This window comes from Carex rostrata, chromosome 5, assembly GCF_964058835.1.
Source record: "Carex rostrata chromosome 5, lpCarRost1.2, whole genome shotgun sequence".
Classification (NCBI taxonomy): Eukaryota; Viridiplantae; Streptophyta; class Magnoliopsida; order Poales; family Cyperaceae; genus Carex; species Carex rostrata.
Window position 1 is genome coordinate 4,098,490 of NC_135922.1, and position 24,713 is coordinate 4,123,202.

The following is a 24,713-nucleotide window of genomic DNA, read 5'->3' on the forward strand; positions in this document are numbered from 1 at the left end:
TCGGCCGATACCGGCCGATACGCCGATCCCGATACCGATATTTCCTACTATGAGCAATATTATAGAGAAGATCTACCCTGTGTAGAATTCTGAATTTATTGTTTTACTTGGCAGAAGTTTCTAATCCCACTCAGATTGTTGTTTTTTTCGTTTTTTAATATTTTTCTTATTCAGCTTACTCAGGATTAAATTAAGGAACAAACCTTCAAGATGTACCATCCAATTTTTCTTTTGCATGGTAAAAGAGACCTAGCTGGCACCATATTATACAAATATTATCCTTGGTTTAATTGTATATATGTGCCATCAAATATGATTTATTGTAAAAATCAAAGTAAGAAAGACTGAATTAAACCATGGATGACACCTGGTAAGTAGTAGAAAATTAGCAATATCATATGGCAAATCTACCACTTTATAGGATTTCTGAATTGATTCTTTTACTTGGGAGAAACCTCCAAACCCGTCCTGATTTTTAAGAACAGATGAAAGTAACATAGCTTATAAGTTGATAACGATACTTTCCTCAAAGACCTACAAGATAGCAAATCGAATAAACAAACATACCTTGTAGGTAATGCTGTATTGCAACAGCACCATTCCCTTAAACTATATTGCCAGTGTTGTCCAATCTTGATATTAATCGTGCATTACCGATGCAGCAGTAGCCACTAGGTTCATGAACACTATCATCATCATTATTCTGGGCCTGTCAAGTTCCTGCCTCGTCATTTTCTTCGGTTTCAGATTTGTCCTTTTCCTGTTACACATCTCCTTTGATTCTCATCTCTTAAATTATGATTTGAATTTTTAAATTTGGATCAGACAAGAACCAACTTTTGGTTAGTGGCAAAAGGCAACACCCTTCATTTCCTAGGGGTTTACATTTTCAATTGTACAACCCACTATAGTTTAGAGAATAAACTGATTGCTTCCATGACAGATTGTATGTAACAATATCAAATGACATGACTAAAAAAAAAAAAAAATGAAAATTTCTGAGTTGAATGGTATGGGTGGAAATAAATACATTGTGTGATTCTTATTTTGTATTCCAGTAAACAAAATATAAAGCTTAGAAGTAGATAACGTTGACTTGGTGCAAATTGAAGTACCTTTTAGTTTCTCATCAAGTATCTATAATTCTATATAACAACAATATTATATAATATAAGCTATGAAGTACCTCGTAGTTTATTCCATGTTGCAAGCACCACTTCCTTAACCCGGGGCAAAGAGAAACCTCAAATTTGCAAGGTTCTATGGGAAGCAACTCATCCGCCAATACTTGCAATTTCAAACAGTTTGAAATCTCCAAACTTCTGAGTGAAGCAAGATTTGTCAACCCCAACAATGAGCTGTCATCTGAACCCTCATGGGCACACGTTGTCAATTCAGGAGAAGGTTCCATAAAGGAGTGCAGGTTTTGGCAATTGTCGATTGAAAGTTTGACCAATGATTTCAGCTTTTTTATTCCAGGTATAGATTCTAGCTGGTCGCATCCATAAATTTCCAGCTCTTCAAGTTCTAATGGCAATGACTCTGCTTTTAAGAATTGCAAACCGTTACAAAAGGTAATATTCAAATACTTTAGTTTGCATAGGCTTCCAATCCATTCTGGAAATGTAGTGCCACAGTAACCTATTATTTTAAGCTTGCAAAGATTAGGGTGAGGCTTGAGACTAACCATCACCGAAAAACAACTTCCATCTTCAAGAAATATTTTCTGACCACTTTTGATATACAACTTAAATAAACTGCCATCTATGCCCCAATAATGATCCTCATTCCAATCTATTATCAAGAGCTCCAAGTTACACATACTCACAAGGTTAGCACATTGGACATCCATTAAATTGGTAATATTTCCCAATCCACATAGACAAAGAGCTCCTCCCATATCAGAAAAATCCTTTAACCATCCTATTGTCTCGCATTTGAGTGTTACCTTTAGTGCTTGAATTCCAACAAGTTTGCTCAAGCCAAGTGGTAAATAACTCACACCAGTATCCCTGATTTCAAGAGTGTGAAGGTTTGTGAGGCTCCCCATGTCACTAGGAAGATCTTCAAGTCGTAAGCACTTAATAAGACAGAGTTTCCTCAAGGCCTTCAATTGACAAAAGGACTTAGGCAACACCTGTATACCACGACAATATCCAATTTCAAGCTCTTCTAAGCAAACTAGATTTCCTATGTAGTTTGGTAACTCCTTAATTTTATAGCATCTACTAATGAAGATTTTCCTCAAGGCCTTGAGTTGACAAAGGGACTCAGGCAACACCTCGAGGACAGAACAACCATCAATTATCAGCTCTTCCAGGCTAATTAGATTTCCTATTTTTGTTGGCAGCTTTTTGAGTGGACTATGGATAAGGGTTAGATTTTGCAAGCTATAAAGGCAGCATATGCATTCAGGTAGTGTTTCAATGAACATATTACTAAGTGAAAGATAATGAAGATGTTTCAAATTACTAATAGAAGAAAGAAATTCTAATTTGAAATCACGAGATCCTTGTATTTCTAGAGCTCTTAATTTGGGTGCCATTGAAAGGTGAAAAGTACTGAAAAAGTTTTTGACTGAAGAGCCCATAATGAGTGTGCGCAGAGTAGTGGACTTGTCAGATGGCATCGGATATATTAGGTTCACATGAGGAGCTATATACAAATGGTATAGCACATTTGGAAAAATTGGGATCTGATTAACCTCAACTGAATAGCAACCATTTTCCGAATTAAGACGTGCTAAATCATGAACTATATCATGCAACTTAAATTTTGGCCGAACAAAATCTTTCCCCTCATATTGGCCTTCTCTTTCAAACAAGGATCTCTGGCAGAGTTGTTGTGCATATTCAAAACCAATCTTTTCTGCAGTTTTGTTTCCTTTGGATTCAACGAAACCCTGGTACATCCATAATTTTACCAAATTTTGTACATCGTAGCAGTAACCTTTAGGAAACATGGAACAATATAGAAAACAAGACTTCAGGTATGTGGGAAGCCGTGCATAGCTTATTTGAAGAGGTGGAAATATCTCATTGCTAGCATCAGACTGCCATAGCTCATTTCCTAAAATCTCTCTCCAAGTATCTTCTTCTGCCTCATGCCTCAAAAGGCAAGCAATTGACTTCACAGCCAGGGGCAACATTCCACACTTGCTCATGATTTTCCTTCCAATTTCTACCAACGTTGGGCCCTTCTTCTGTTCTACTCCACCAAATACAAAATGTTCAAATAACTGCCAACACTGTTCAATTGATAAATAGCCAAGGTTCAATGTTGGCTCTGTTTGCATGATTTGTGCAACATAATCGTTCCTTGTAGTAACCAAAATTTTTGCAAATGCTACCGACATAAAAGGAGCCAGAAATAAATCCCATAGACTCATTTTCTCATTCCAGACATCATCAAGCACCAAAAGTATCCTTTTCCCACTTATCTCCTTCCGAATTTTCTCTTGCAAAGCACTCAAATTTCTAAGACCACACTCGTTTCCGGTAATAGACTCCACTAATTCTATGGTGAGCCTTTGAACACTGAAATCCTCTGATACGCATATCCATCCAAATTTATCAAACCTTTGTCGGATTCTTGGATCATTATAGGCAAGTTGTGCAATGGTTGTTTTGCCAATGCCCCCCATGCCAACAATTGTCACCACCGAAACAACATCCCGTTCAGAGGACAACAAATCAATCAGCTTCTCCTTTTCCTTCTCTCGACCGAAAATATTCGATTGAATTACAAAGTGGCTAGTTGGAGGTATGTGCAATTTGTTGTTGCAACGCTTGGGCCCATCTCCCTCTGATAGTTGAAGTGCTATCCGATCATTTGCAATCTCATCAAATATGCTCCTTATTAGCTGAATTTGATGAATCATACCATATGGATCCTGGAATGTTATTAGGGAATGTTATTATTACCTTGAGAGTATATTACATACTATAATGATCATGTGCACATAAAATACTATTTATATATATAGTTGAGGTATTTGCTGCATATCTGCAATTTGCAATGTGGTTTATATGGACTCATCATATTTTATATGGCACGCCATATGTCCAGCTAGTATCTTGTATTTGTATATGGCTCTATTTGGACCCGTGTAGTGAGACTATCGAGTAAAAACTAAAAAGTACATCTCATATTCTTTGTTTTATTGCTTAGAACTAACAATTTTTTTGGCAGTCAAGGAAATAAATACTGCTAACAAATGAACTTAATTAACCTTGTTGAGATATACATTCTTGGCATTTCACATCAACAAGTAGAAATTTCATTTTTATTTTTTTTGTCTGGAACTTCATTAGCTATTCCATTTACTCTAACACTAAAACATTTTAGTGACCCTGACTCATCAGCAAAAAGCCTATCACATATACCCTTTGTATACGTACAAGGGAATTAAATTACATTGGTTACCTGATCAATTAGCTTCCTTTTACGAGAATTTGGTCGAGAAGCATCTCTTGCCTCAACTTGCGCTCATAAGACTTCATAGTGGTATTCACCCAGTAAATCCTCTGCATCATATGCAACGCTTTTGAGCTCCTTCAGCCAAAGCTTGACTGACATGTCTCTGATCTCCCTCTGCTCTGCATCATACAGCGTGGCCTTTATCCGCTCCAGCATCCTCATAATTTTTTTCAATTCAGCCTCAATTTGGTGGTTTTGATTTACTGCGGGGGATGAGGATGAAGACAGAGCTTGTGCAGATGATTTGATAGCAGGCAGCAATTTGGCACCCAAAGAGAGAAGGTTGGAAATCACTCCGCCTAGACCCATCTATTTAAAATTGCAAAGTCTCTTCTCTTGTGTTGATATGAAACGATACCAATGCTAGCTAGAAAAACTAATTCTTTGGGAGTCGGTGAAGAGTGGGAGTATAACTCCATAAATTAATTATTGCAAAGTCTCTGGTTAGGTGTGCATGTGATGGTTTGGTGTGCTGTCGGTGTATGGAGATTCGGGTATTCTGACCCTATGTATTGGTTTCAATGTTATGGAGCACCTAATCTTTTGTCTATTATCATCCAAATCAGATTACTTTTAATATAATATTATATCTTTTGAGAAATCAGAGGTACGCATGTGACTTTACCCCTTTTTGGTGCACCCCTCAAAATTGAAATCAGTCCAAAACAATAATTAAAAAAAAAATTGAGTCTGCTTAGTGGCCTTAAATGTCTTCTTAGTGACTTTAAATACCTACCAACAATTTCATTAATAGAAAAACGTATTTCCAACGAGTCAAATTAATAACCCTCATTCTTCAGATCTACTAATTTATTCTCATCAATCCCTCTAAACTATCCTATTCTTCTAATTATATTTATCTGCACTTTAATCATACTATTACCTTATATCCTATCTCTCTCCATGACCAAATTCTCTCTCGTCTGAGCCACCGCACTCCAATGACCAAATTTGCTCATCGTTGCACTCCGATCGAGTGGAGACTCCATGCTCCTAGCTCTGACGATACCAATCTACCTACCTTCTCTCTCATTCTCCTCTCAGCTTGAGTCGGTAGTGACGAGATAGAGGATAATTTGTTATGTCAGGGGTGAAGCCTAAAAGGGTGAAAAGGGCAGAATGGGCCAAATGTCTAAATTCTTGAGAAACAAACATCTTGTCAATTCAATATGATGATTAAAAAGGCCAAAAGGCCCATCTTCATTGAAGATAAAGAAAAAAACGTTAACTTATACCACTGCTTTCAGTTGACTACTGCACCTTATTCAAAAACAACCCATCTAAACCCGAAATGCTCATGGAGCAAATATTGGAACCCAAAAATTGCAGCATGCTAGAAAAGAAAAATTAAAGCATTGTTCAAAGAACACTACCATAACAGCATAAAACAACTAAAAACAAGATTATAGCTAAGCCTCACAATGGGGTTGAGGTAATCACAAGCAAACACAAAATTTGGCTGAAAAGCCTGGGACTATCTTCTTGCTTCATTCTTCATAAATCACCATTTGCATCCCTCCATCTTCAACTCCTTGAGTCGCATCAGCTTCATCACCTGGACACCAACTCGCAAGGGGCAGCACATTCAGATCCTCTGGAAGCCACAGTGCAGTTGCTTCTGAGATTTGGGGTTTCACCTTACCTGACGAATAGTGGATAAGAGAAATAATAAGCAAAACAACTTGTCTAACTGTTTTTTTATTCCCTTGAGCAAAATAAAGTTCATTTCGATATTTCCACATAGTCCAACAAAATGCACTTAGAACTATTAAGAAAGCTGTTTTGTGTTTTCTACCCATCTAAAAAATCCTCAAAAATGTAAATCTTGGTTTATAAGAATTTTCTTATATAAATATCACATTTATTGACTATTTAAGTTTTTAAAATAAAAATATAAATCCATAAATCTATAATATGCATATTATCATGGCCTCATTTTTTGCCAAATATATCATCACTAATTTTATTGGTACAAGGAATTCTGCTACCAGACATAAAAACTATTGATCGATTGATTGATTTGTCACGGAACAAACAAAGATGAACATATATAGATAATATATGTCAGATGCACAGTTTAGGATCAATTTATTCAGGCTATTATTTTGTTGAAATGTGAAAGAAAAGAAAGAGTCAAAATTACACGTGCCATGATAGACAAACTATTATTGGATCCATTTATAGGACCATAGTGCAAGTCCATGTGGGGCTACTGTGCACAAATTAACAGCTTTGTTCTTTATATTTTACAATTTTTATTTATATTTATGCTTTTTAGCTTCTAAACTTTCTTCTGAATTAAAGAATTGAGGGATGCTCTAGTATTTTACTGAGTTCATATATGGTCCCTCTGGAGAATGGGATGAAGTGCGCCATGCTTCTATTGGGTCCTGGGATGTGACTCTGTTCAAAGAATAAATGTCTTCATACATATTTTATATATTGTCAAATGTTATATATTAATATATACATATATATACATGTCATGTATAGTTTCTAGGCTCATTTTGCACCTTTGATTGGTTATGCTATGCTTTCCACTATTAAGATTAGATCCGTGTTCTCCGGGAAAAGAAACGACAACTTTATTTTTCTCCCAATAAATGCGCCAGCTCATGATAATTAAAAAAAAAGAAAAAAATATATCCACTATGGATATCATCTATGATTGTATTTCAAAAAGGTAACTTATTTAATTTAAACCAAAAAAAAAAATCATATATTTTTATTTTAGTAGAAACGCCCTTTTTAGTAAATTTAAGAAAGTTAAGTTCATCACTAACTATAATTTTAAACACCAAATAAGAAAGAAAATCATAGCCTTAATCATTATGAAACTTTTTGAATGTCATATGATATGCTTTTTATCACTTTCACATTTCACATGTGTACAGTACATTCTGAAAGGTGGACTTGCCTTTTAATCCACCGACAAGATATATATCATCTCAACGGGAATTTCTTATTCATAAAATCAATAAAAAATGAGAGAAGAAAATGAAAAGAGTACAAATTTTCTTCAGCAATATAAAGATTGGATTCAATATTTTCCATTTAAAAATTTGGATCGGATTCAATACCTCCGATCCATTTTTTTTATCTTTTATTTTACATTTTGTCTCATTTTTTTTCTCTTTTATTTTCCATTTTGTCTCAGCAACACAAAAGATTGCACAGAAAACTACATATAAATTCTTTGGTTTTGTTCAAGAAAAAAAAAGAGAGGAGGGATGGAGAGCAGGATCAAAATCTGCTGTTATTTTCGTACATGAACAATGTTCCTGCTATTTCTGTCTTTTTAAATCCAGTTATTGAATTGTTTCGAGATGCGTGCACAGAAATTTTTAAAAAAAAAGTTGCTTTGAGATTTGTTCCCGAAAAAATTTGAAAGGTTGGATTCAAAAAAGTAGGAATAGCAGAGTTACTGTTCACGGAAAGAAAATAGCAGCGGATTTTATTCCTGAAGAGCAAGGAGAAGAGAGAACCTGCAAATTTGTTTGATATACTTCAGATCTTCTGTGGTCCTTGTGAATTTGTTTAAATAAAAAAAAATTGAACCTGGATAATTGAAACCTATTCAAAACTTTTTGATCAGAAACATTGAATCCAATCTTTCTATCAATCTAACAACTACAATACTCTTTCTACTTCCCTCTCTCGTATTTTATTAATTTCTATAGATAAAAAATTTCCTCATGTCCCCCCACCAAAAAAAAACTTCCATTTACATGCATAAAGATACACTTAAATTGTCTTCTTTAGTATTCCCCTTATATTATAATTCCACTTTTTTATACTAACAAAAGTGAAATTATCCATGCGCTAAAGAATCTTGGTGCTCTATAATTAGTAAATAAGTCTCATGGTGCTAAAAACAAATTAAGTTTAATGAGCAAAATTTCTTTAATGTAAATACCATGTTTTTTTAAGTTTAAAACCAAATGTATGTTCATTAATCATAACAAACTAGTTACATAGTTTTGTACCAATATATAAAATATTAGAACTGAATCCATAAAGTAGACAAGATTAATTTATTCTCGTTAGTATAAAATAAGACTGATATAATCAAAGCGAAACGGAGATATACAGAGGAGCCTTGGTGTTACATTCCGAAATTTTTAAAACTTGATTAAAATTGATAAATCGATCAATTGGCTTAAATAAAAAGTTTAATTAACTTAACGATCGTTCAGAATTGTCTGACCGACTAAAACGGAACTAAAATTTCGTAATATAAATAATGTATGAAATTATGTATAATAAAATTTAGAGATTTAGAATAAAATAAAATATAGTACTAGGGATAAAATTTTAATTATTCGGTAAATTAGAAACTTAGAAAATCCGTTACAATTCCTTTGAATTTTTCGGAAAGACGAAATTGATTTAATTGGATTCGTGTGAATAAATAAGTAATCGAATTCCAAATAAGAGTATAATTATACAAAATTATTCGTACCAAATGAATTATATAAGAGTTACCAAATTTCATTTAATTGAGAATTTAAGGATTTGATTTGATATTTATATATATAGACATAGATACTATCCGATATCGATTTATTCGAATTCTAAAATTGAATATATATAATTATATAAAAGGAAAATCAAATTATTCGAATCTTAAATTGAGAAATAAATATACAAATTATATGTACAAATATAGTTACAAAAATATTATGAAACTTCGACTCGAATTTATAAAAGAAACAGACCATAAATCAATTAAATGAGACTATACTTGAATTTCAGAATTTTGTGAACCCTTAGATTATTTCAACACGGATCTTAAATGTTGTAAATTAAATGTTGGAATTTTATTAACCACTCATCTCATCCAGCACGAATCTTAAAGCAGTCCATTTAACACCCCCACTCCTCTCCTTCTCTCTTTCTCTCCTTTCCCTCTCTACCCGTGAGACCCCCCCCACAGCCCCGCCCCCCCCTTTTCTCTCCTCTCCGCCAAATCAGAGAGGGCTCCGCCCTCCCCTCTTCCGTCGCCAGCGAACCCCACCGGACCCGCCTCTGATCTCTCCTCTCTTCCTCTCTGGCCGTGAGAGCCCCAGCTCCGGCCCCCCCCACTCTCTCTCCTCTCTTCTACACCGAAAACAGGGGGGCCCCGCCCCTCCCCTTCCGCCGCTGCCACGGCCAGCCGCCCGCCGCCCCCACTCTCTCCTCTCTTTCCTTCTCGGTCTGACCCGCCAGACCCGCCAGAGCCCCGCCCCTCTCACTCTTTCCCGCTTCTCCTTCCCTCCCATGAAACCCTAGAAATTAGGGTTCGGCTTGGTGATGTCTCGGTGCTTGATCGGTGCTGTTCTGATGCTTGGTTGGTGCTAAGCCGTGCTAATTGCGGGTTGTTGTGCTCCGGTGTCGATTCCCCTTTCCCCTTTGCTCTCTCCATACCAGGCTAGCTCTAATCGGATAAATTATCGAGCCTCTTGTTTAAATTAATTGTATTTTGTTGAGGGAATTGTAGTTAATTACACCTTTACTCGGGTTGTTGATTTTCCCGGCAAAGGTGCTGACTTGTGGCTTGTCTCTGTTTTGCTGGTTTTATTGTGCATGGCTGTGTTGTGTGCATGAATGGCGAAGTGCTGGTACCAGTGGTACCAGCCCAGTATACTACTGGTATGGTGCTAATTTTGTGTGTGTACCAGTCCTTGACTTGACAGGGACCAAAAATGTAAATAAATTAAATTGAAGGTTGTTTTGTGCAAAATACAAGTCTTGGGAATTTTTATAAAAATAAGGGGTATGAATTATAAAATATAAGGCCTATGTGAGTTGTATAAATATAAGGGACCAATTTGTAAGATGTTAATTGTTTGAGGCTATGGCCGGCCATGCATGTGAAGTATTATAATTTGAGCCATATGTGAATTTAAATAATTATAAAGAGGACTTGAATTGGAATAAAATAATTGATACGTCCATTGGACCAAAGTGTAATAAGGTGAAAGTTTATATAAGGGCCGACCACATATATATAATTTTGGAATTGGACTTGAATTAAAATGATTATAAATGAGCCGAAAGGTATAAAAGAATTGACGAATGGAAAGACGGCTTTTGGAATTTAAGTTTTGAGAATGTAACCGAACTAAACCAAGTAATTGTATAATATAGGTGTAGGCTCAGTCGAGCCAGATATCGCGAGGTAATTCGAGACGCCCGATCTGTAACTAAGCGGTACGCTCGTCATAATAAGGTGCGGGATTCTTGGACTTGTTTGATACTTTATTTTCAGGAATTAAACTGTGTTTTTCGTTTGTCATGTTGAATATCATTGATTGCATCATTGAATTGTGTAAAGCATTTGCATAGCCCAATCAAATTAAACTCGAATTGATATGACTTGAGTGATTTGCATGCTGGTATGGTTGTAGGTTGTGTCGATCTATTATGATCTGATTTGATTGAAAGTCACCACGATTTGATTTGGATATGTATGTGAATGGATTTACGAAGTTAAGCACTTGGATCCAATGAATTTGCCAAGTCGGGCTGTATGCTGACTTGGATTCCCAGGATCCTAATGGCCTTAGGTGAATGGCCCTCGATGTTCCCAGTACCGGTTGGGACGAGGGAGGGTGATTATGTTATGAGATGTGATTGGAAATCATGGGTGACATGTGTAACGTCTATGGCTCTGTGGCATTCTCCTACGTGTTAATGCATTTGAAAGGTCAATTGAATATTACGACTATTGGAATGATTCCAGAGAGGATTTTCTTTATATGATTCAAACCAGACCTTAATAAACTGTTAAGCCAAGCGATTGCAGATGGGTGTCAGATAAAGGGTCCAGCGGTTGGCCATCTGTAGGTGTCAGTAACCCTACAGATGTGGGTTTGATAATGGTTCAGCTCGAAAGAACATCTGTAGTTGCTACAAGCCCTATTGAATTGAGTTAAGCCAAAATATATGTTGTGTTTGAAATTCATCTTGGAAATTCCGTAAACTGTGTTTCAGGTTGATTAAATTGTTGTCGAGCATTGGCATTCTGTTATTTATGATTATATATATATCTGTTTGCATTGTTATTGTTTGGGTTTCATTGTTGAATATAGAGTTTGATTGCAAGTCCAATAATCTAAACTATGGCAAATTCGCACTGAGAATTTATTCTCACCCCCACCCTCCCGATTATTTTCAGGTTCATTACACGGACGCAGCAAGTGAGGATATTGGTAATGTATATAAAAGATCCACTACCTTGCGTGTATATGTGACGCTTGATTTATACACGCGGCAGGCTGTCAGACCTGGTGGATTTTGGGTGTGACACTTGGGGCACACCTTATACCTTTGTTTGGAATAAATTTTTTGAGGTAAATGTACAGTGAATAGTGCATGGAATTAATCACTTGAACATGATATCCATCTTTTATAAACAAATAATACTTATAGAATAAAAATTAGAGTAAAGATACTGTCCCCTGTGAGTTAGTCACCTAATAGTCCCCCTCAACAGTCTAACTGATCAGATTCTCTTCTAGTCTAATTTCTCAACTACCTGTTCCAATCTTACAAGAAAATAAAAAAAATAAAAAATATCTCAATGGAGGAGAAGAGATCTAATCATCCTTCTATTAAAAAACTTCGACGGTCTCCACCCTTCGGCCACCGAGATCGCGACGCCCTTCACTAGCCTTGACGGCCTCCTCCTCTTCTCGGCGAGGAGAACGTGGTGCACCGTTGAGATCCGACAAGGAGAGCGTGATGCACCGTCGAGATCCGACGAGGAGAGCGTGATGCACCGTCGAGATCCGACGAGGAGAGAGTGGTGCACCATCAAGATTCGGCGGAGAGAGCGTGGTGCACCATTTGAGGGGGTCCATGCTAGCCTAGCGAAGGTTGTCACAGTGGAACATATGAATATTTTATTAGTTAGATATGAATACTTTATTTGTTAGATATGCATACTTCATGTTAGATATGAATACTTAGAAGAGGTGGGGTGAGAGATGAATCTGACTTTTGAATGTTGAATTGTATAAATTATTTCGAACATGTATGAATACTTCATTTGTTATTTATGAATACTTCGTTTGTTAGATATATATGCATTCATGTTATTAGATATGAATATTTCTTAGAAGAGGTGTTCAAGAAGAAAGGTATGACTTTGAATTGTATAAATTATTTCAAACATATATAAATACTTTCTGCGACGGACTACTCTCATTGTTCAGTTTTTTCTAACATGAATGTGACGGAAAGTAGACACTTTTTGCGAGGGAAAAAACGCATTTATAACGGTCATCCATCGCCAAAAAAAAAAACTGAACAATGAGAGTAGTCCGTCGCAAAAAGTCACTTTTTTATCCTCGCGAAAAGTGTCTCATTCTTGTTGTGTAAATACCCTCATATCAGATGTTAGAGTCAGTTAGTGGTCCCCTGTCAAAAGTTGTTTGTCTTTAAGTGCGGGGGACGTTTAGGGGACTGATATGGAGGTACTGTTTGTCGTTCCCTAAAAAATAAGGAGAATATTTTGTTCAGAGACTCACGTGGTAAAGACAGAGATGTATCCAGTGAAAGTGTGCATCACGCTTAAAAATGACAAATCCAATATTTATTTATTGCTCAATCTTGTGCCTTGCACTTCCACAAACTACAAATTTAGTACAATTTTGGGAGAAAAATAATAAATAATTAAGGAAAATCTAGTACAATTTGCCTTGTCATATGATTCCTAAAGTTGTCAATTTATTGAATTCGTTTTATTTGATTTTTAAACTAACCGACAAATTTTGGGTTAAATATGGTTCAATTTGGTTGAATTTTTGAATGGTTCAGTTAGGTTAAATTTTTTTAATTACAGATTTTTTATACATTGTTTGGTTTAATCTCTCTTATTTAAGTTCAATCAAACAAATCAAAATTTACTTCGTATTTTTTTTATTCAGTTGTTATTTGATTGATAAGTTTAATTTGATTAGTCAGTATGAGTTTCGAAAACCTAATAAATTAAAATTTTAATTTGGTAAATGAACGGTTATTTCAACAACTAATGATTCCTATCTTAAAAAATAGTTAAAAAAACCGGATGGTTTTATTTGGAAAACTATAAGACGGTTCATATACAAAAAAAAAAAAATAACTACAATGTAATTTGATGAAACGGTTTAAATTGCATAGTAACAAGAAAGAGTAGAGTCGGTGGGGTTTTGTTTGATTTGAGGTGAGGTCTTCATTTAATATAATGAAATGAATAAATAGTGCATCTCTGTGGGATCTATGTTCTGTATATGATAGTGACTCTGTGATGGATAAGACACCACATCTCCGTCGGTTCCATATCCATTTCATTTTTGCTTAATTATTATAATATATACTAGGTAGGAATCATGAATATATATATATATATATATATATATATATATATAGAGTTAGGCTTGGGTGCTATGGATAGCATAGTGGCCTCTATGGTACGGCTCAATATTCGAGTTTTCAAAATCCAAACGGTCGATCCGAACCGTTCATCTTATTCTCCATATTAATATCTGCTTGGAGACCAAATTTTACATTTTTCTGAATTTTTTTACTATTTATTAAGTATTTTACAAAATTGTTGATCCAACGGTGGCTGCACAAAACAGTAAAACCGTTGGATTAGCGATTTTCAAAGTGGCTTAATAAATAGTAAAAAAATTCAGAAAATTATAAAATTTGGTCTCCAAGCAGATATTAATATGGAGAATAAGATGAACGGTTCGGATCGACCGTTTGAATTTTGAAAACTCAAATATTGAGCCGCAGCATAGAGGCCACTATGCTATCCATAGCACCCCAGCCTAACTCTATATATATATATATATACATAAATAGTAAAAAACAACGATTTAAAATTTTTTTAAAGAAATAGTAAAAAATTTCTAAAAAAAATATAAAATTTGGTCTCCAAACACAATTTAATATGAAGATCAACTTGAATAGTTCGGATCGACGTTTTGAACTTTAAAATCGTAAAATATGAGTGTGAAGTAAAACACTCGTTTTATTTCGCGAAGCACCATAGCCCAACTCTATATATATACCTACTATGTTTTGACTTGAATTATGTACTGTGTCATGTTTAAATTGCAATAGACAATTACTGTATATAAATAGTCACATCATGTTAATTGCACCATGAAAATACGTATCATGTTTTGTCATATTTAATTTTTTTTTTAAATTTAAGTTAGTTTATTTAAAATTCATCATTAGAATAAGATCTAATAACAGTCCAAATCATATAAAACTTATGTGACTATGTGTCGTGAAGCATTAATTGTTCGAATAATCACCGCATGTAAAAAACATACAAGACACAACACATAATCAATACACATACCGTGCTATACCTTGACATGTCCTATATATCAAAGTTTCATTTTGTTACATCTCTATCCATACATGAATGAATTTTCTACATGTTTAGGTTATTCATCATATTTTTAAGGTCAGTAAAGGTATGTACATTTATTGAAGATAAGCATTCAAGTTGTATTTGTTGACCTAAACGGTCCCCAGGTAGAGAGCACATGCAATAAATAGTATTCCATGGCATTGAGATATTATTATATTATCCCTTGTAATACCATGTGGGGGTAATCTAATGGCTTGATTCCTGATCCAGACATAGACTCACATGCTAAACTTTTTATTTGTCTGTCCTGCATTTGTTTTTCAATGAAAATAACAGTAATATTTCACTAAAAAATTTCACAAATTGACCAATTTTGTACTGCTCAAATGTAACAGCTGTAGTTGGCAACGGGTTCATAGCAAGAGACTTAACGGTTGAGAACTCAGCCGGTCCGAGCAAGCACCAAGCCGTAGCTGTAAGAGTCGGCTCTGATCTCTCGGTTTTCTACCGATGCAGCTTTGTCGGGTATCAAGACACTCTTTACACGCATTCTCTCCGCCAATTTTACCGGGAATGCAACATTTACGGGACAATTGACTTTATCTTCGGTAACGCAGCAATCGTGTTCCAAAACTGCAATATGTACGCGCGAAAACCAAACCCGAACCAGAGCAACATCTTCACTGCTCAGGGTAGAGAGGACCCGAACCAAAACACCGGTATTTCAATCCAAAAGTGTAAAGTAAGCGCCGCCTCTGACCTGGCGGGAAATGTATCAAGTGTCAAGACATATCTAGGTCGGCCATGGAAGGAATATTCTCGAACTGTGTTCATCCAGTCTTATCTTGACAGTCTGATTGATCCTTCGGGTTGGTTGCCGTGGAACGGTACATTCGCACTTAGCACGTTATATTATGGGGAGTACTTGAACACGGGTCCTGGGTCAAGCACTGCGAAGCGGGTCACGTGGCCTGGTTATCGGGTGATTACCAGTGCAAAGGAGGCGGATCAGTTCACTGTGTCTTCTTTTATTCAAGGGGACCAGTGGATCAGTATGACAAATGTTCCATTCACGACCGGATTGAATTGATTAATGGAATAATTGTAATTTTTATTATGATGTTTATTTTTGAGAAAAAAAATTAATGTTAATGATGGTGTAAACATTGGGATTTTTGAAATGTTGACGATTCTAGATAGGAATATATGAAGAATTTGTATCACAGAGGAACTCAAATAGTGCACCAACAACTACACCTTTTAAATTTGAAAAGAAAAAAGAAGTGACGACAATGGTAAATATTTTGGATTGACTAGGGGGATTTTATATTTAAGGTAAAATATAACGCTCCAACGATAAATAATATGAAAATAGAAGCAGAGCGGGTCTAATGGGCATCGGACTCAAATCGGTTCAATACCTGTTCGAAATCGTCTAATTCGCTTTATAATATGTACGCATCCGATTCACACGAATATTGAAACATAATGCCCAGGTCAAAAAGCGAATCCAACTGTTCTGAGCGGACATCAGAATGATTCGAGTCTGATGCCTATTGAACGCTTTGCTGTGTAACCCTGAGCAAATACTACTGATATGTTGAGTTAACTGACAATGTTCTGTATACCAATTGAGCATTCATTAAATAAGACATTTAGCATATAATTTATGTCGGAATTGGGCAATTAAGCCACCATACAAAATTTTCTCCGTCTGCATCCATTTAAACTCCTAATTGGCAATTGGGCCTTCAATTGCGTGAAGCCCAAACAGGTCTAAAAGCACCATATAAGTAAAGAAAAATCACAACACGGCCTAAAATATAGCTTTTTGGGACAGTGTTGGGCCTTGTATGGGCCGGTTGGACTCCCAAATTTGGGCCAGAAGGGCTGGGGAGGACATCGAATTGACCTCAACCTGAATTTCCCACTGCTTCCTTTCCACCTCACAGTTTAGATATACATGCACTCAAATGAAAGGAAAAAAAAGAACACAATCACAACACAAAGCCCACAGGTATCTCTCTGTTTTTTTCCTTTTTGGGAAAACTTGGTAACGGTTAACACCTAACAAATCAATCCCATAGCCCATAGTTTATATTTATTTTATTTCTTATATTTTCATATGTTTATTGTTGGAAATTGAAACGTACTAAGGGAGAGACTAGACAGGTGTACAATTCCCTTCCAACTTTTGAACTGCTAGTAACAAATAGAGTTTTCACCAAAAGAAAAAAGCAGACCACAGACAGAGCATAACAAAAAATCGTGTCAAGAGATATAGAAAGAGGAAACACTGCATTAATTAAAGGGGAAGAAGACAAGTACACTGCAGTTCCCACATACGCTAAGCAAGGAAACATGGAAAGGCCCAAGAGTGTTGGAAAGCACACAGTGCTTCAGTTCAAAGCGCACAGAAGTAAAAAAGTGAAAGAGAATAGAGAAAGAAAATTAATTTTGTGTACAAGAGGACTTCGGTTCACTGCACACCAACAGAACCAGGCAGGAGAGACATAGACAAAGATTGTTGGAAAATTGCTTATGCTGCTGCTCTTGGTGCCGCTGCTGTCTTTGTGCAGTACACAAGAAGTAGAGGCTGCATGCTGGAGCCTTTTCTGGTACACCTACTGATACACTTGCTGGTAAACAGAAACTGTTTCAGAAAATTCTTAATAATATTTCTTACACCTAACTAATGATTACACAACTTGTTTACATGTCTATAGCAAATACATCAATCCAAATTTAGACCGCCACTACTACTTACAACTACATGGGCAAGGAAGATTATTTGCACGAAGATTGAAGGGGCCCCGTGAAATTTAATCTGTGCCGAGTTTACTTGGATTCGGGTCGGATGTTTCAGATCCAAACTCACATTCTATCTTCGTGCAAATAATCAAATAGGTCCTCTTCATATTCTTCCTTGCAATTATGTCCTCTTGATATTCTTCGTTATCAAATAGGCCCTCTTGATATTCTTCGTTATCAAATAGGCCCTCTTCATATTCTTCGTTATCAAATAGGCCCTCTTCATATTCTTCGTTATCAAATAGGCCCTCTTCATATTCTTCGTTACCAAACGGGTCCTCTTCATATTCTTCGTTACCAAACGGGTCCTCTTCATATTCTTCGTTACCAAACGGGTCCTCTTCATATTCTTCGTTACCAAACGGGTCCTCTTCATATTCTTCGTTACCAAACGGGTCCTCTTCATATTCTTCGTTACCAAACGGGTCCTCTTCATATTCTTCGTTACTAAACGGGTCCTCTTCATATTCTTCGTTACCAAACGGGTCCTCTTCATATTCTTCGTTACCAAACGGGTCCTCTTCATATTCTTTGTTATCAAATAGGCCCTCTTCATATTCTTCGTTATCAAATAGGCCCTCTTCATATTCTTCGTTACCAAACGGGCCCTCTTCATATTCTTCGTTACCAAACGGGCCCTCTTCATATTCTTCGTTACCAAACGGGCCCTCTTCATATTCTTCGTTACCAAACGGGTCCTCTTCATATTCTTCGTTACCAAACGGGTCCTCTTCATATTCTTCGTTACCAAACGGCTCCTCTTCATATTCTTCGTTACCAAATGGGCCCTCTTCATATTCTTCGTTATCAAATGGGCCCTCTTCATATTCTTCGTTATCAAATAGGCCCTCTTCATATTCTTCGTTATCAAATAGGCCCTCTTCATATTCTTCGTTATCAAATAGGCCCTCTTCATATTCTTCGTTACCAAACGGGTCCTCTTCATATTCTTCGTTACCAAACGGGTCCTCTTCATATTCTTCGTTACCAAACGGGTCCTCTTCATATTCTTCGTTACCAAATGGGCCCTCTTCATATTCTTCGTTATCAAATGGGCCCTCTTCATATTCTTCATTATCAAATGGGTCCTAAATTAAGATTTGAATGGATTAAATTTGGATTAACACAACAAATTGAGGTCACCCTGGTTGGCAACCAGATCATACAAATTTAATCCGAGGTGTATGTACTGTTGTTTGTACAACCCAGTTCAATTTATAGGATAAACAGATTGCATTTACAACAGCTTGTATGTAACAACATCATATGACATGACTACCAAAAAATGTTATTCCAGAGTTGAATGGTTTGATAGAACTCAACATTAATTATCTAACAACAAAATAATAGAATTATAGGAATTAGAAAGTACCGTGTAGAATATTCTATGTTGCCAGCACCACTTCATTAATCCCGGGCAATTGAAAACCTCAACTTTGCAAGATTCTACAGGAGGTAGCTCATCCTTCAATACTTGCAATTTCAAACAGTTAATAATCTTCAAACTTCTGAGTGAAGCAAGATTTGTCAACCCCAACAATGACCTCCCATATGAACCATCCAACGTACACATTATCAATTCAAGAGAAGGTTCCATAAATGAGCAAACGTTCCCACAATTTTCGATGGAAAGTTTTACCAAGGATTTCAGCTTTTGTATTGCAGGCATAGATTCTAGCTGATGGCATGAAATAATTTTCAACTCTTCAAGTTCTAATGGTAGCGAGTCTGCTTTTAAGGATTGCAAACTATTACAGAAGGAAATACTCAAAAATTTTAGTTTGCATAAGCTGCCAATCCATTCTGGAAATGCAATGCCACTGTAACCCCAAATTTCTAGCTTGCTAAGATTAGGGTGAGGCTGCAGACTAACCATCGCCGAAAAACATTGTTCTTCAAAAAATGTGTTCTGACCACTTTTGATGTTCAGCACAAATGCACTACCATCTATGTTCCCAACATAACCTTCATCCCATTTTAGTATCAAGTGCTTCAAGTTGCACATACTCACAAGGTTAGCACATTGGATATCCTTTAAATTGGGAATATTTTTCAATCCACGTAGACAAAGAGTTCCACCCAAATCTGAAAAATCCTTTAACCATCCTATTGTCTTGCAGGCTAGATTCACCTTTAGTGTTTGAATTCTTACAAATTTGATCAAGCTAGGTGGTAAATAACTGATACAAGAATCCCAGATTTCCATAGTTTGAATATTTGTGAGGCTCCCCATGTCACTAGGAAGCTCTTTAAGAAAGGGGGCAAAATTAAGAGAGAATTTCCTCAAGGTCTTTAATTGAGTAAGGGACTCAGGCAACACTCGGCCAAAATATTTTTCAATTTGGAGCTCTTCCAGGCTAATTAGATTTCCTATTTTTGCAGGCAACTCTTTGAGATCACTATCCCTAACAGTTAGATTATGCAAGCTGTAAAGGGTGCATATGCATTCAGGTAGTGTTTCAAGGAATAGATAACTAAGTGAAAGATAACGAAGATGTTTCAAATTACCAATGGAGGAAAGAGATTGTAATTCACAATCACGCGAGCCACATATTTCTAGAGCTCTTAATTTTGGTGCCATTATTGAAAAGTCAGAAGCACAAAAAAGGTTTTTCACAGAAGAGCCTGTAATGAGGGTGCGCAAAGCAGTGAACTTGTCAGAGAGAATATGATCTATTAGGTCCACAGAACAAGCTATATACAAATGGTGTAGTACATTAGGTAAAATTGGGACCTTACTAACCTCAATAGAATAGCAACCATTTTCAGAATTAAGTCGTGCTAGATCATGAACTATATCATGCAACTTAAACTCTTGGCAAATAAAATCATTCCCCTCATACCTGCCTTCTCTTTCAAACAAGGACCTTTGGTAAAGCTGCTGTGCATATTCAAAACCAATCTTTTCTGCAGTCTTGTTTCCTTTAGACTCAATAAAACCCTGGTACATCCATAATTTCACCAAATCTCCCACATTGTACTTGTAGCCTTTAGGAAACATGGAACAATATAGAAAACAAGACTTTAGGTATGTGGGAAGCCGCTCATAGCTTATTTGAATAGGTGAAAATATCTTATTGCTAGCATCAGACTGCCATAGTTCACTTTCTAAGATATCTCTCCAATTCTCTTCTTCAGCCTCATGCCTCAAAAGGCTAGCAATTGATTTCACAGCCAGGGGCAACATTCCACACTTGTTCACGATTTGCTTCCCAATTTCTACCAACTTTGGGCTCTTTTTCTGCTCTACTCCACCAAAAGCATACTGTTCAAACAATCGCCAACATTGTTCAGCTGACAAACACCCAAGGTTGAATGTTGGCTCTGTTTGCATAAATTGTGCGACAGGATTGTTCCTTGTAGTTACTAGGATTTTTGCAAATGCTGCTGACATAAAAAGAGCTTTAAATGAATCCCAAAGATTATCGTTCTCATTCCAGACATCATCAAGGACCAAAAGTATCCTTTTCCCACTTATCTTCTTATGAATTTTCTCTTGCAAAGCACCCAAATTTGTAAGACCACACTCCATGCCTGTAATAGACTCCAATGATTCTTTGGTGAGCCTTTCAACATTGAAACCCTCTGATACACATATCCACCCAAATTTGTCAAATCTTTGTTGGATTCTATGATCATTATAGGCAAGTCGTGCAAGGGTTGTTTTGCCAACACCCCCCATGCCAACAATTGCCACCACTGAAACCACATCACATTCAGAGGACAACAAATCAATGAGCTTCTCCTTTTCACTCTCTCGCCCAAAGATATTTGACTCTACTTCAAAGTGGCTAGTTTGAGCTATATCCGATCCGTTGTTGCAACGCTTGGGCCCATCTCCCTCTGACAGTTGTAGTGCTATCCGATCTTTTGCAATCTCATCAAATATGCTCCTTATTTTCTGAATTTCATCGAGCATATTGTATGGAACCTGAAAAGTTATAATTACCTTCAGAATGTATAACTGTATATATGACCCATTATAATGTTCATTTACGCATAATACTAGTTATACAGTACATGCCTTTACTACATGTTTGCAATTTTCAAAGTGATTTATATGGGCTCATCATATTTTTCTACCGAATTTTTTAATAGAAAATAAAAAAAATAAATTACAAAAATAACAATTTATATATAGTATATGTCAGCCCTGCCATAGCTCATTGTTTTGTAATATATTTTTTTATATCTTTGTAATTCAGTTTTTACATCATTGTGATTAGCAAGAGTAAGGTTACGATACCTCATTGTTTTTGTTCCCCAATCATGTCTCACATCTTTTTTATCTCTGATTTCAAAGTCCAAACGGTCACTCTAAACCACTCAACATGATCGCCCTATTAAACTATTAAAATGTGTTTGAGGACCAAAATTTATAATTTTTAGAATTTGTTTACTAATTATTTAGATAGCTACAAAATCACTAGTTTGGATGGTGCAGAATCTTCTGAAAAACAATGATTTTGTACCTATTTAAAAAAAATAGTAAATTTTTTTTTTAAAAAAAAAATTTGGTCTCCATTAACATTTTAATATGAAGATTATATTGAGTAGCTCGGAATCATAGTTTGGATTTTAAAAACGGAGATAAGGATGGGAGGCATGATTGAGCCACGAAAACAATGGGTCATTTTAACCCAACTAGATTAGCAATTTTAAATTTTGATATGCCAATCTATCAGCAAAATTGTTAATTACACAAGTTAGGAAAATTGGTAATATTCTACATTAGCAATTAATTTGCAATTAGGATGAAGATTCTCTGAGAAAAAGTTTCATTGTAGTTCTAAAGTGTCTTACATAGAGAAATTATATTAATGGGATTATCAAAATAATTAGCTTGTATTTATGATCTGTGATACTTTTCAGACATGAAAAATAACGCGGTTAATTAATCGTGGAAATTCTTTGTTTACCCAAAAAATTGTATAAGAATTAACTCCCAATCAAAGAAAAATCTAATTTTCCAATAAAAAAAAGAAAGAAAAATAAAAAAATTACATCTGTTTATTTTTTAAACCCTTCTCCGCCAGAAGTTATATTCTAAGGTGTCCCATTTTTTTCTCTTTTTGGGCCGATTCCAGACGTCATAGCATACCGCATCCCCTTTTTTTATTTCTCCGCCCTGGACGATGTAAATCATGGCGTACTTGCTATGAAACAAGATTTCCTGAAATTGTTGTTTTTTTATTTATTTTTTTCTATTAATAAAAAATCCAGTATTTTCTACGGACGCATATGTCTAGCTCTACCTGGACCTAATCATAGTGATACTACAAAGAAAAGGTATATTTCAAATGAGTAGAGTTAAAATATACCATTGATTTTGTACCTTAACTGTACTCCATATCTTTATTATTATATTTAAAGTTCAAACAGTCAATTCAAACTACTTAATATCATCTTCATATTAAATGTTTTTCTAATTTTTTAGATACTTAAAAAATCACTACTTCTAAAGAATTCAAAAACAGTGACTTTGAACCTATCTAACCAAAGAGTAAAAAAATTCCAAAAAACATAAAATTTGGTCTCTAATTACATTTTAATATGTATATCATGTTGAGCGGTTCGGATCAACTGTTTGAACTTTGAAAATAAAGATAGAGATGTGGGGCATGGTTGGGACACAAAATCAATGTTGCATTTTCACCCTACTCACTTGAAATTATGCGTTTTAGTTCGCTAAGAGATTTATCTTTTCATGCATACTGACCCTGACTCATCATTCATCAATTCAAAACCTATCACATATAACCGTTGCACAAGAAAATAAATTAGTTACCTGAATTAGCTTCCTATTACGAGAATCTGGTGGAGATGCATCTCTTGCCTCAACTTGCGCCCGTAAGAGTTCATAGTGGTACTCACCCAGTACATCCTCAGCATCATGTGCAACACCCTTGAGCTCCTTCAACCAGAGCTTGACAGACGAGTCTGTGATCTCCCTCTGCTCTGCATCGTACAGTGTGGCTTTGATCCGCTCCAACATCCTCATCAATTTCTTCAATTCAGCCTCAATTTGGTGGTTGTGATCTAGTGCGGAAGACGAGGAAGAAGACGGACCTTGCGCAGAAGCGATGACAGCAGGCAGCAATTTGGCGCCCAAAGATAGTAGGTTGGAAATAATTCCACCTAGACCCATTGATGATCGATCTAAAATTGCAACGTTTCTTCTCTTCTCTGGGTTTATATGAAATGATCCAAAGGGAAAAAGGTAGAAAAACTAATTATTGGGAAGTCTGAGAAGACTGGGAGTATCCTTGTCATCTTTCCATTGCTAGTTATTTTTATTTATACTTTTTTGTTTATTGGTTCCATTTGTAAATATAAACAAAGGGTAAAGACGATGAATAGGATAAAATGGGAAAGATACGTGATAAATAACTTCGTCGTTTTTGTTTTTCAACAGATAATTGTTATTTTCTAGAGATTGAATTCTCAATATAATTTTAATTAATTAAAAATAATATAAGTAAAAATATATTGTAAAATTGCATATCATTCTAAAAGACATGGGCAAAGAAACTATCATGTGAAGTGCCGAGAAAATATAACTAATGTTATTATGTTAGACATCACTTTATTATTTAGAAATCAAGAAAGTGACATAGTTATCACTTTATTACTTTGTAATGGAAGCGGTGGTCAGATTGTTCACTTTATTTTTAAAAAAAAACTATACTTGTTCGAGAGTGACACATAAAGTGAAGAAAAGATAATTCTCATACATTGCTTTTTCATATTCAAATATGAAAAAGTAAAAGTTTTGGTCGGATCAAATAATTTGTCTTCCATATGCTGGGCTTTCCAATTAATTTACCACTGCGAAACCACCCATGTAAATAATGTTTGACCCAAATTATTTCAGCGTTATTTCCCAGCAAGTACATTAAATAGAGCTGTTCAATTTTTTGATGGCATCATATTTTTTTGCTTAGGATAACATAACACTGCAATTATGTACTTGATTCTATTTTCCTATTGCAAAAGAAAAGTCATGTTTCATATTAAGAAATGGCATTACTGCATATGCAATATTTCAGTCTCAATTCAGTTGCAT

The 24,713-nt window shown here is 35.6% G+C and overlaps 3 protein-coding genes across 5 annotated transcripts in view; 1 reads left to right on the plus strand and 2 right to left on the minus strand.

Annotated features, from left to right (window-relative positions):
- Positions 1-16,013, plus strand: part of LOC144554689 (pectinesterase-like) — a 34,329-nt gene extending 18,316 nt beyond the window's left edge. Inside the window, exon 3 of the mRNA XM_078303012.1 lies at positions 15,232-16,013. Within this exon, the coding sequence (XP_078159138.1) occupies positions 15,232-15,926 (695 nt within the window). The 3' untranslated portion in view covers positions 15,927-16,013. The remainder of the gene's footprint in view (positions 1-15,231) is intronic.
- LOC144554683 (putative disease resistance protein RGA1) overlaps positions 619-24,713 on the minus strand; it is a 62,617-nt gene continuing 38,522 nt past the window's right edge. For 2 of the 3 annotated variants that reach the window (XM_078302996.1, XM_078302997.1), the window contains exons 2-3: positions 1,187-3,892; positions 619-774 (exon numbers count right to left, since the gene is read on the minus strand). In XM_078302996.1, the coding sequence (XP_078159122.1) occupies positions 640-774; positions 1,187-3,892 (2,841 nt within the window). In that variant the 3' untranslated portion in view covers positions 619-639. The remainder of the gene's footprint in view (positions 775-1,186; positions 3,893-24,713) is intronic. The other variant, XM_078302998.1, reaches the window with a different exon arrangement.
- LOC144554373 (disease resistance protein RGA2-like) lies at positions 17,288-23,795 on the minus strand. The gene is made up of 4 exons (XM_078302696.1): positions 23,436-23,795; positions 19,020-21,578; positions 17,715-18,735; positions 17,288-17,475 (listed from the first exon to the last, which is right to left on the minus strand). The coding sequence occupies exons 1-4, from the start codon at positions 23,793-23,795 to the stop codon at positions 17,288-17,290; spliced, it is 4,128 nt and encodes a 1,375-aa protein (XP_078158822.1).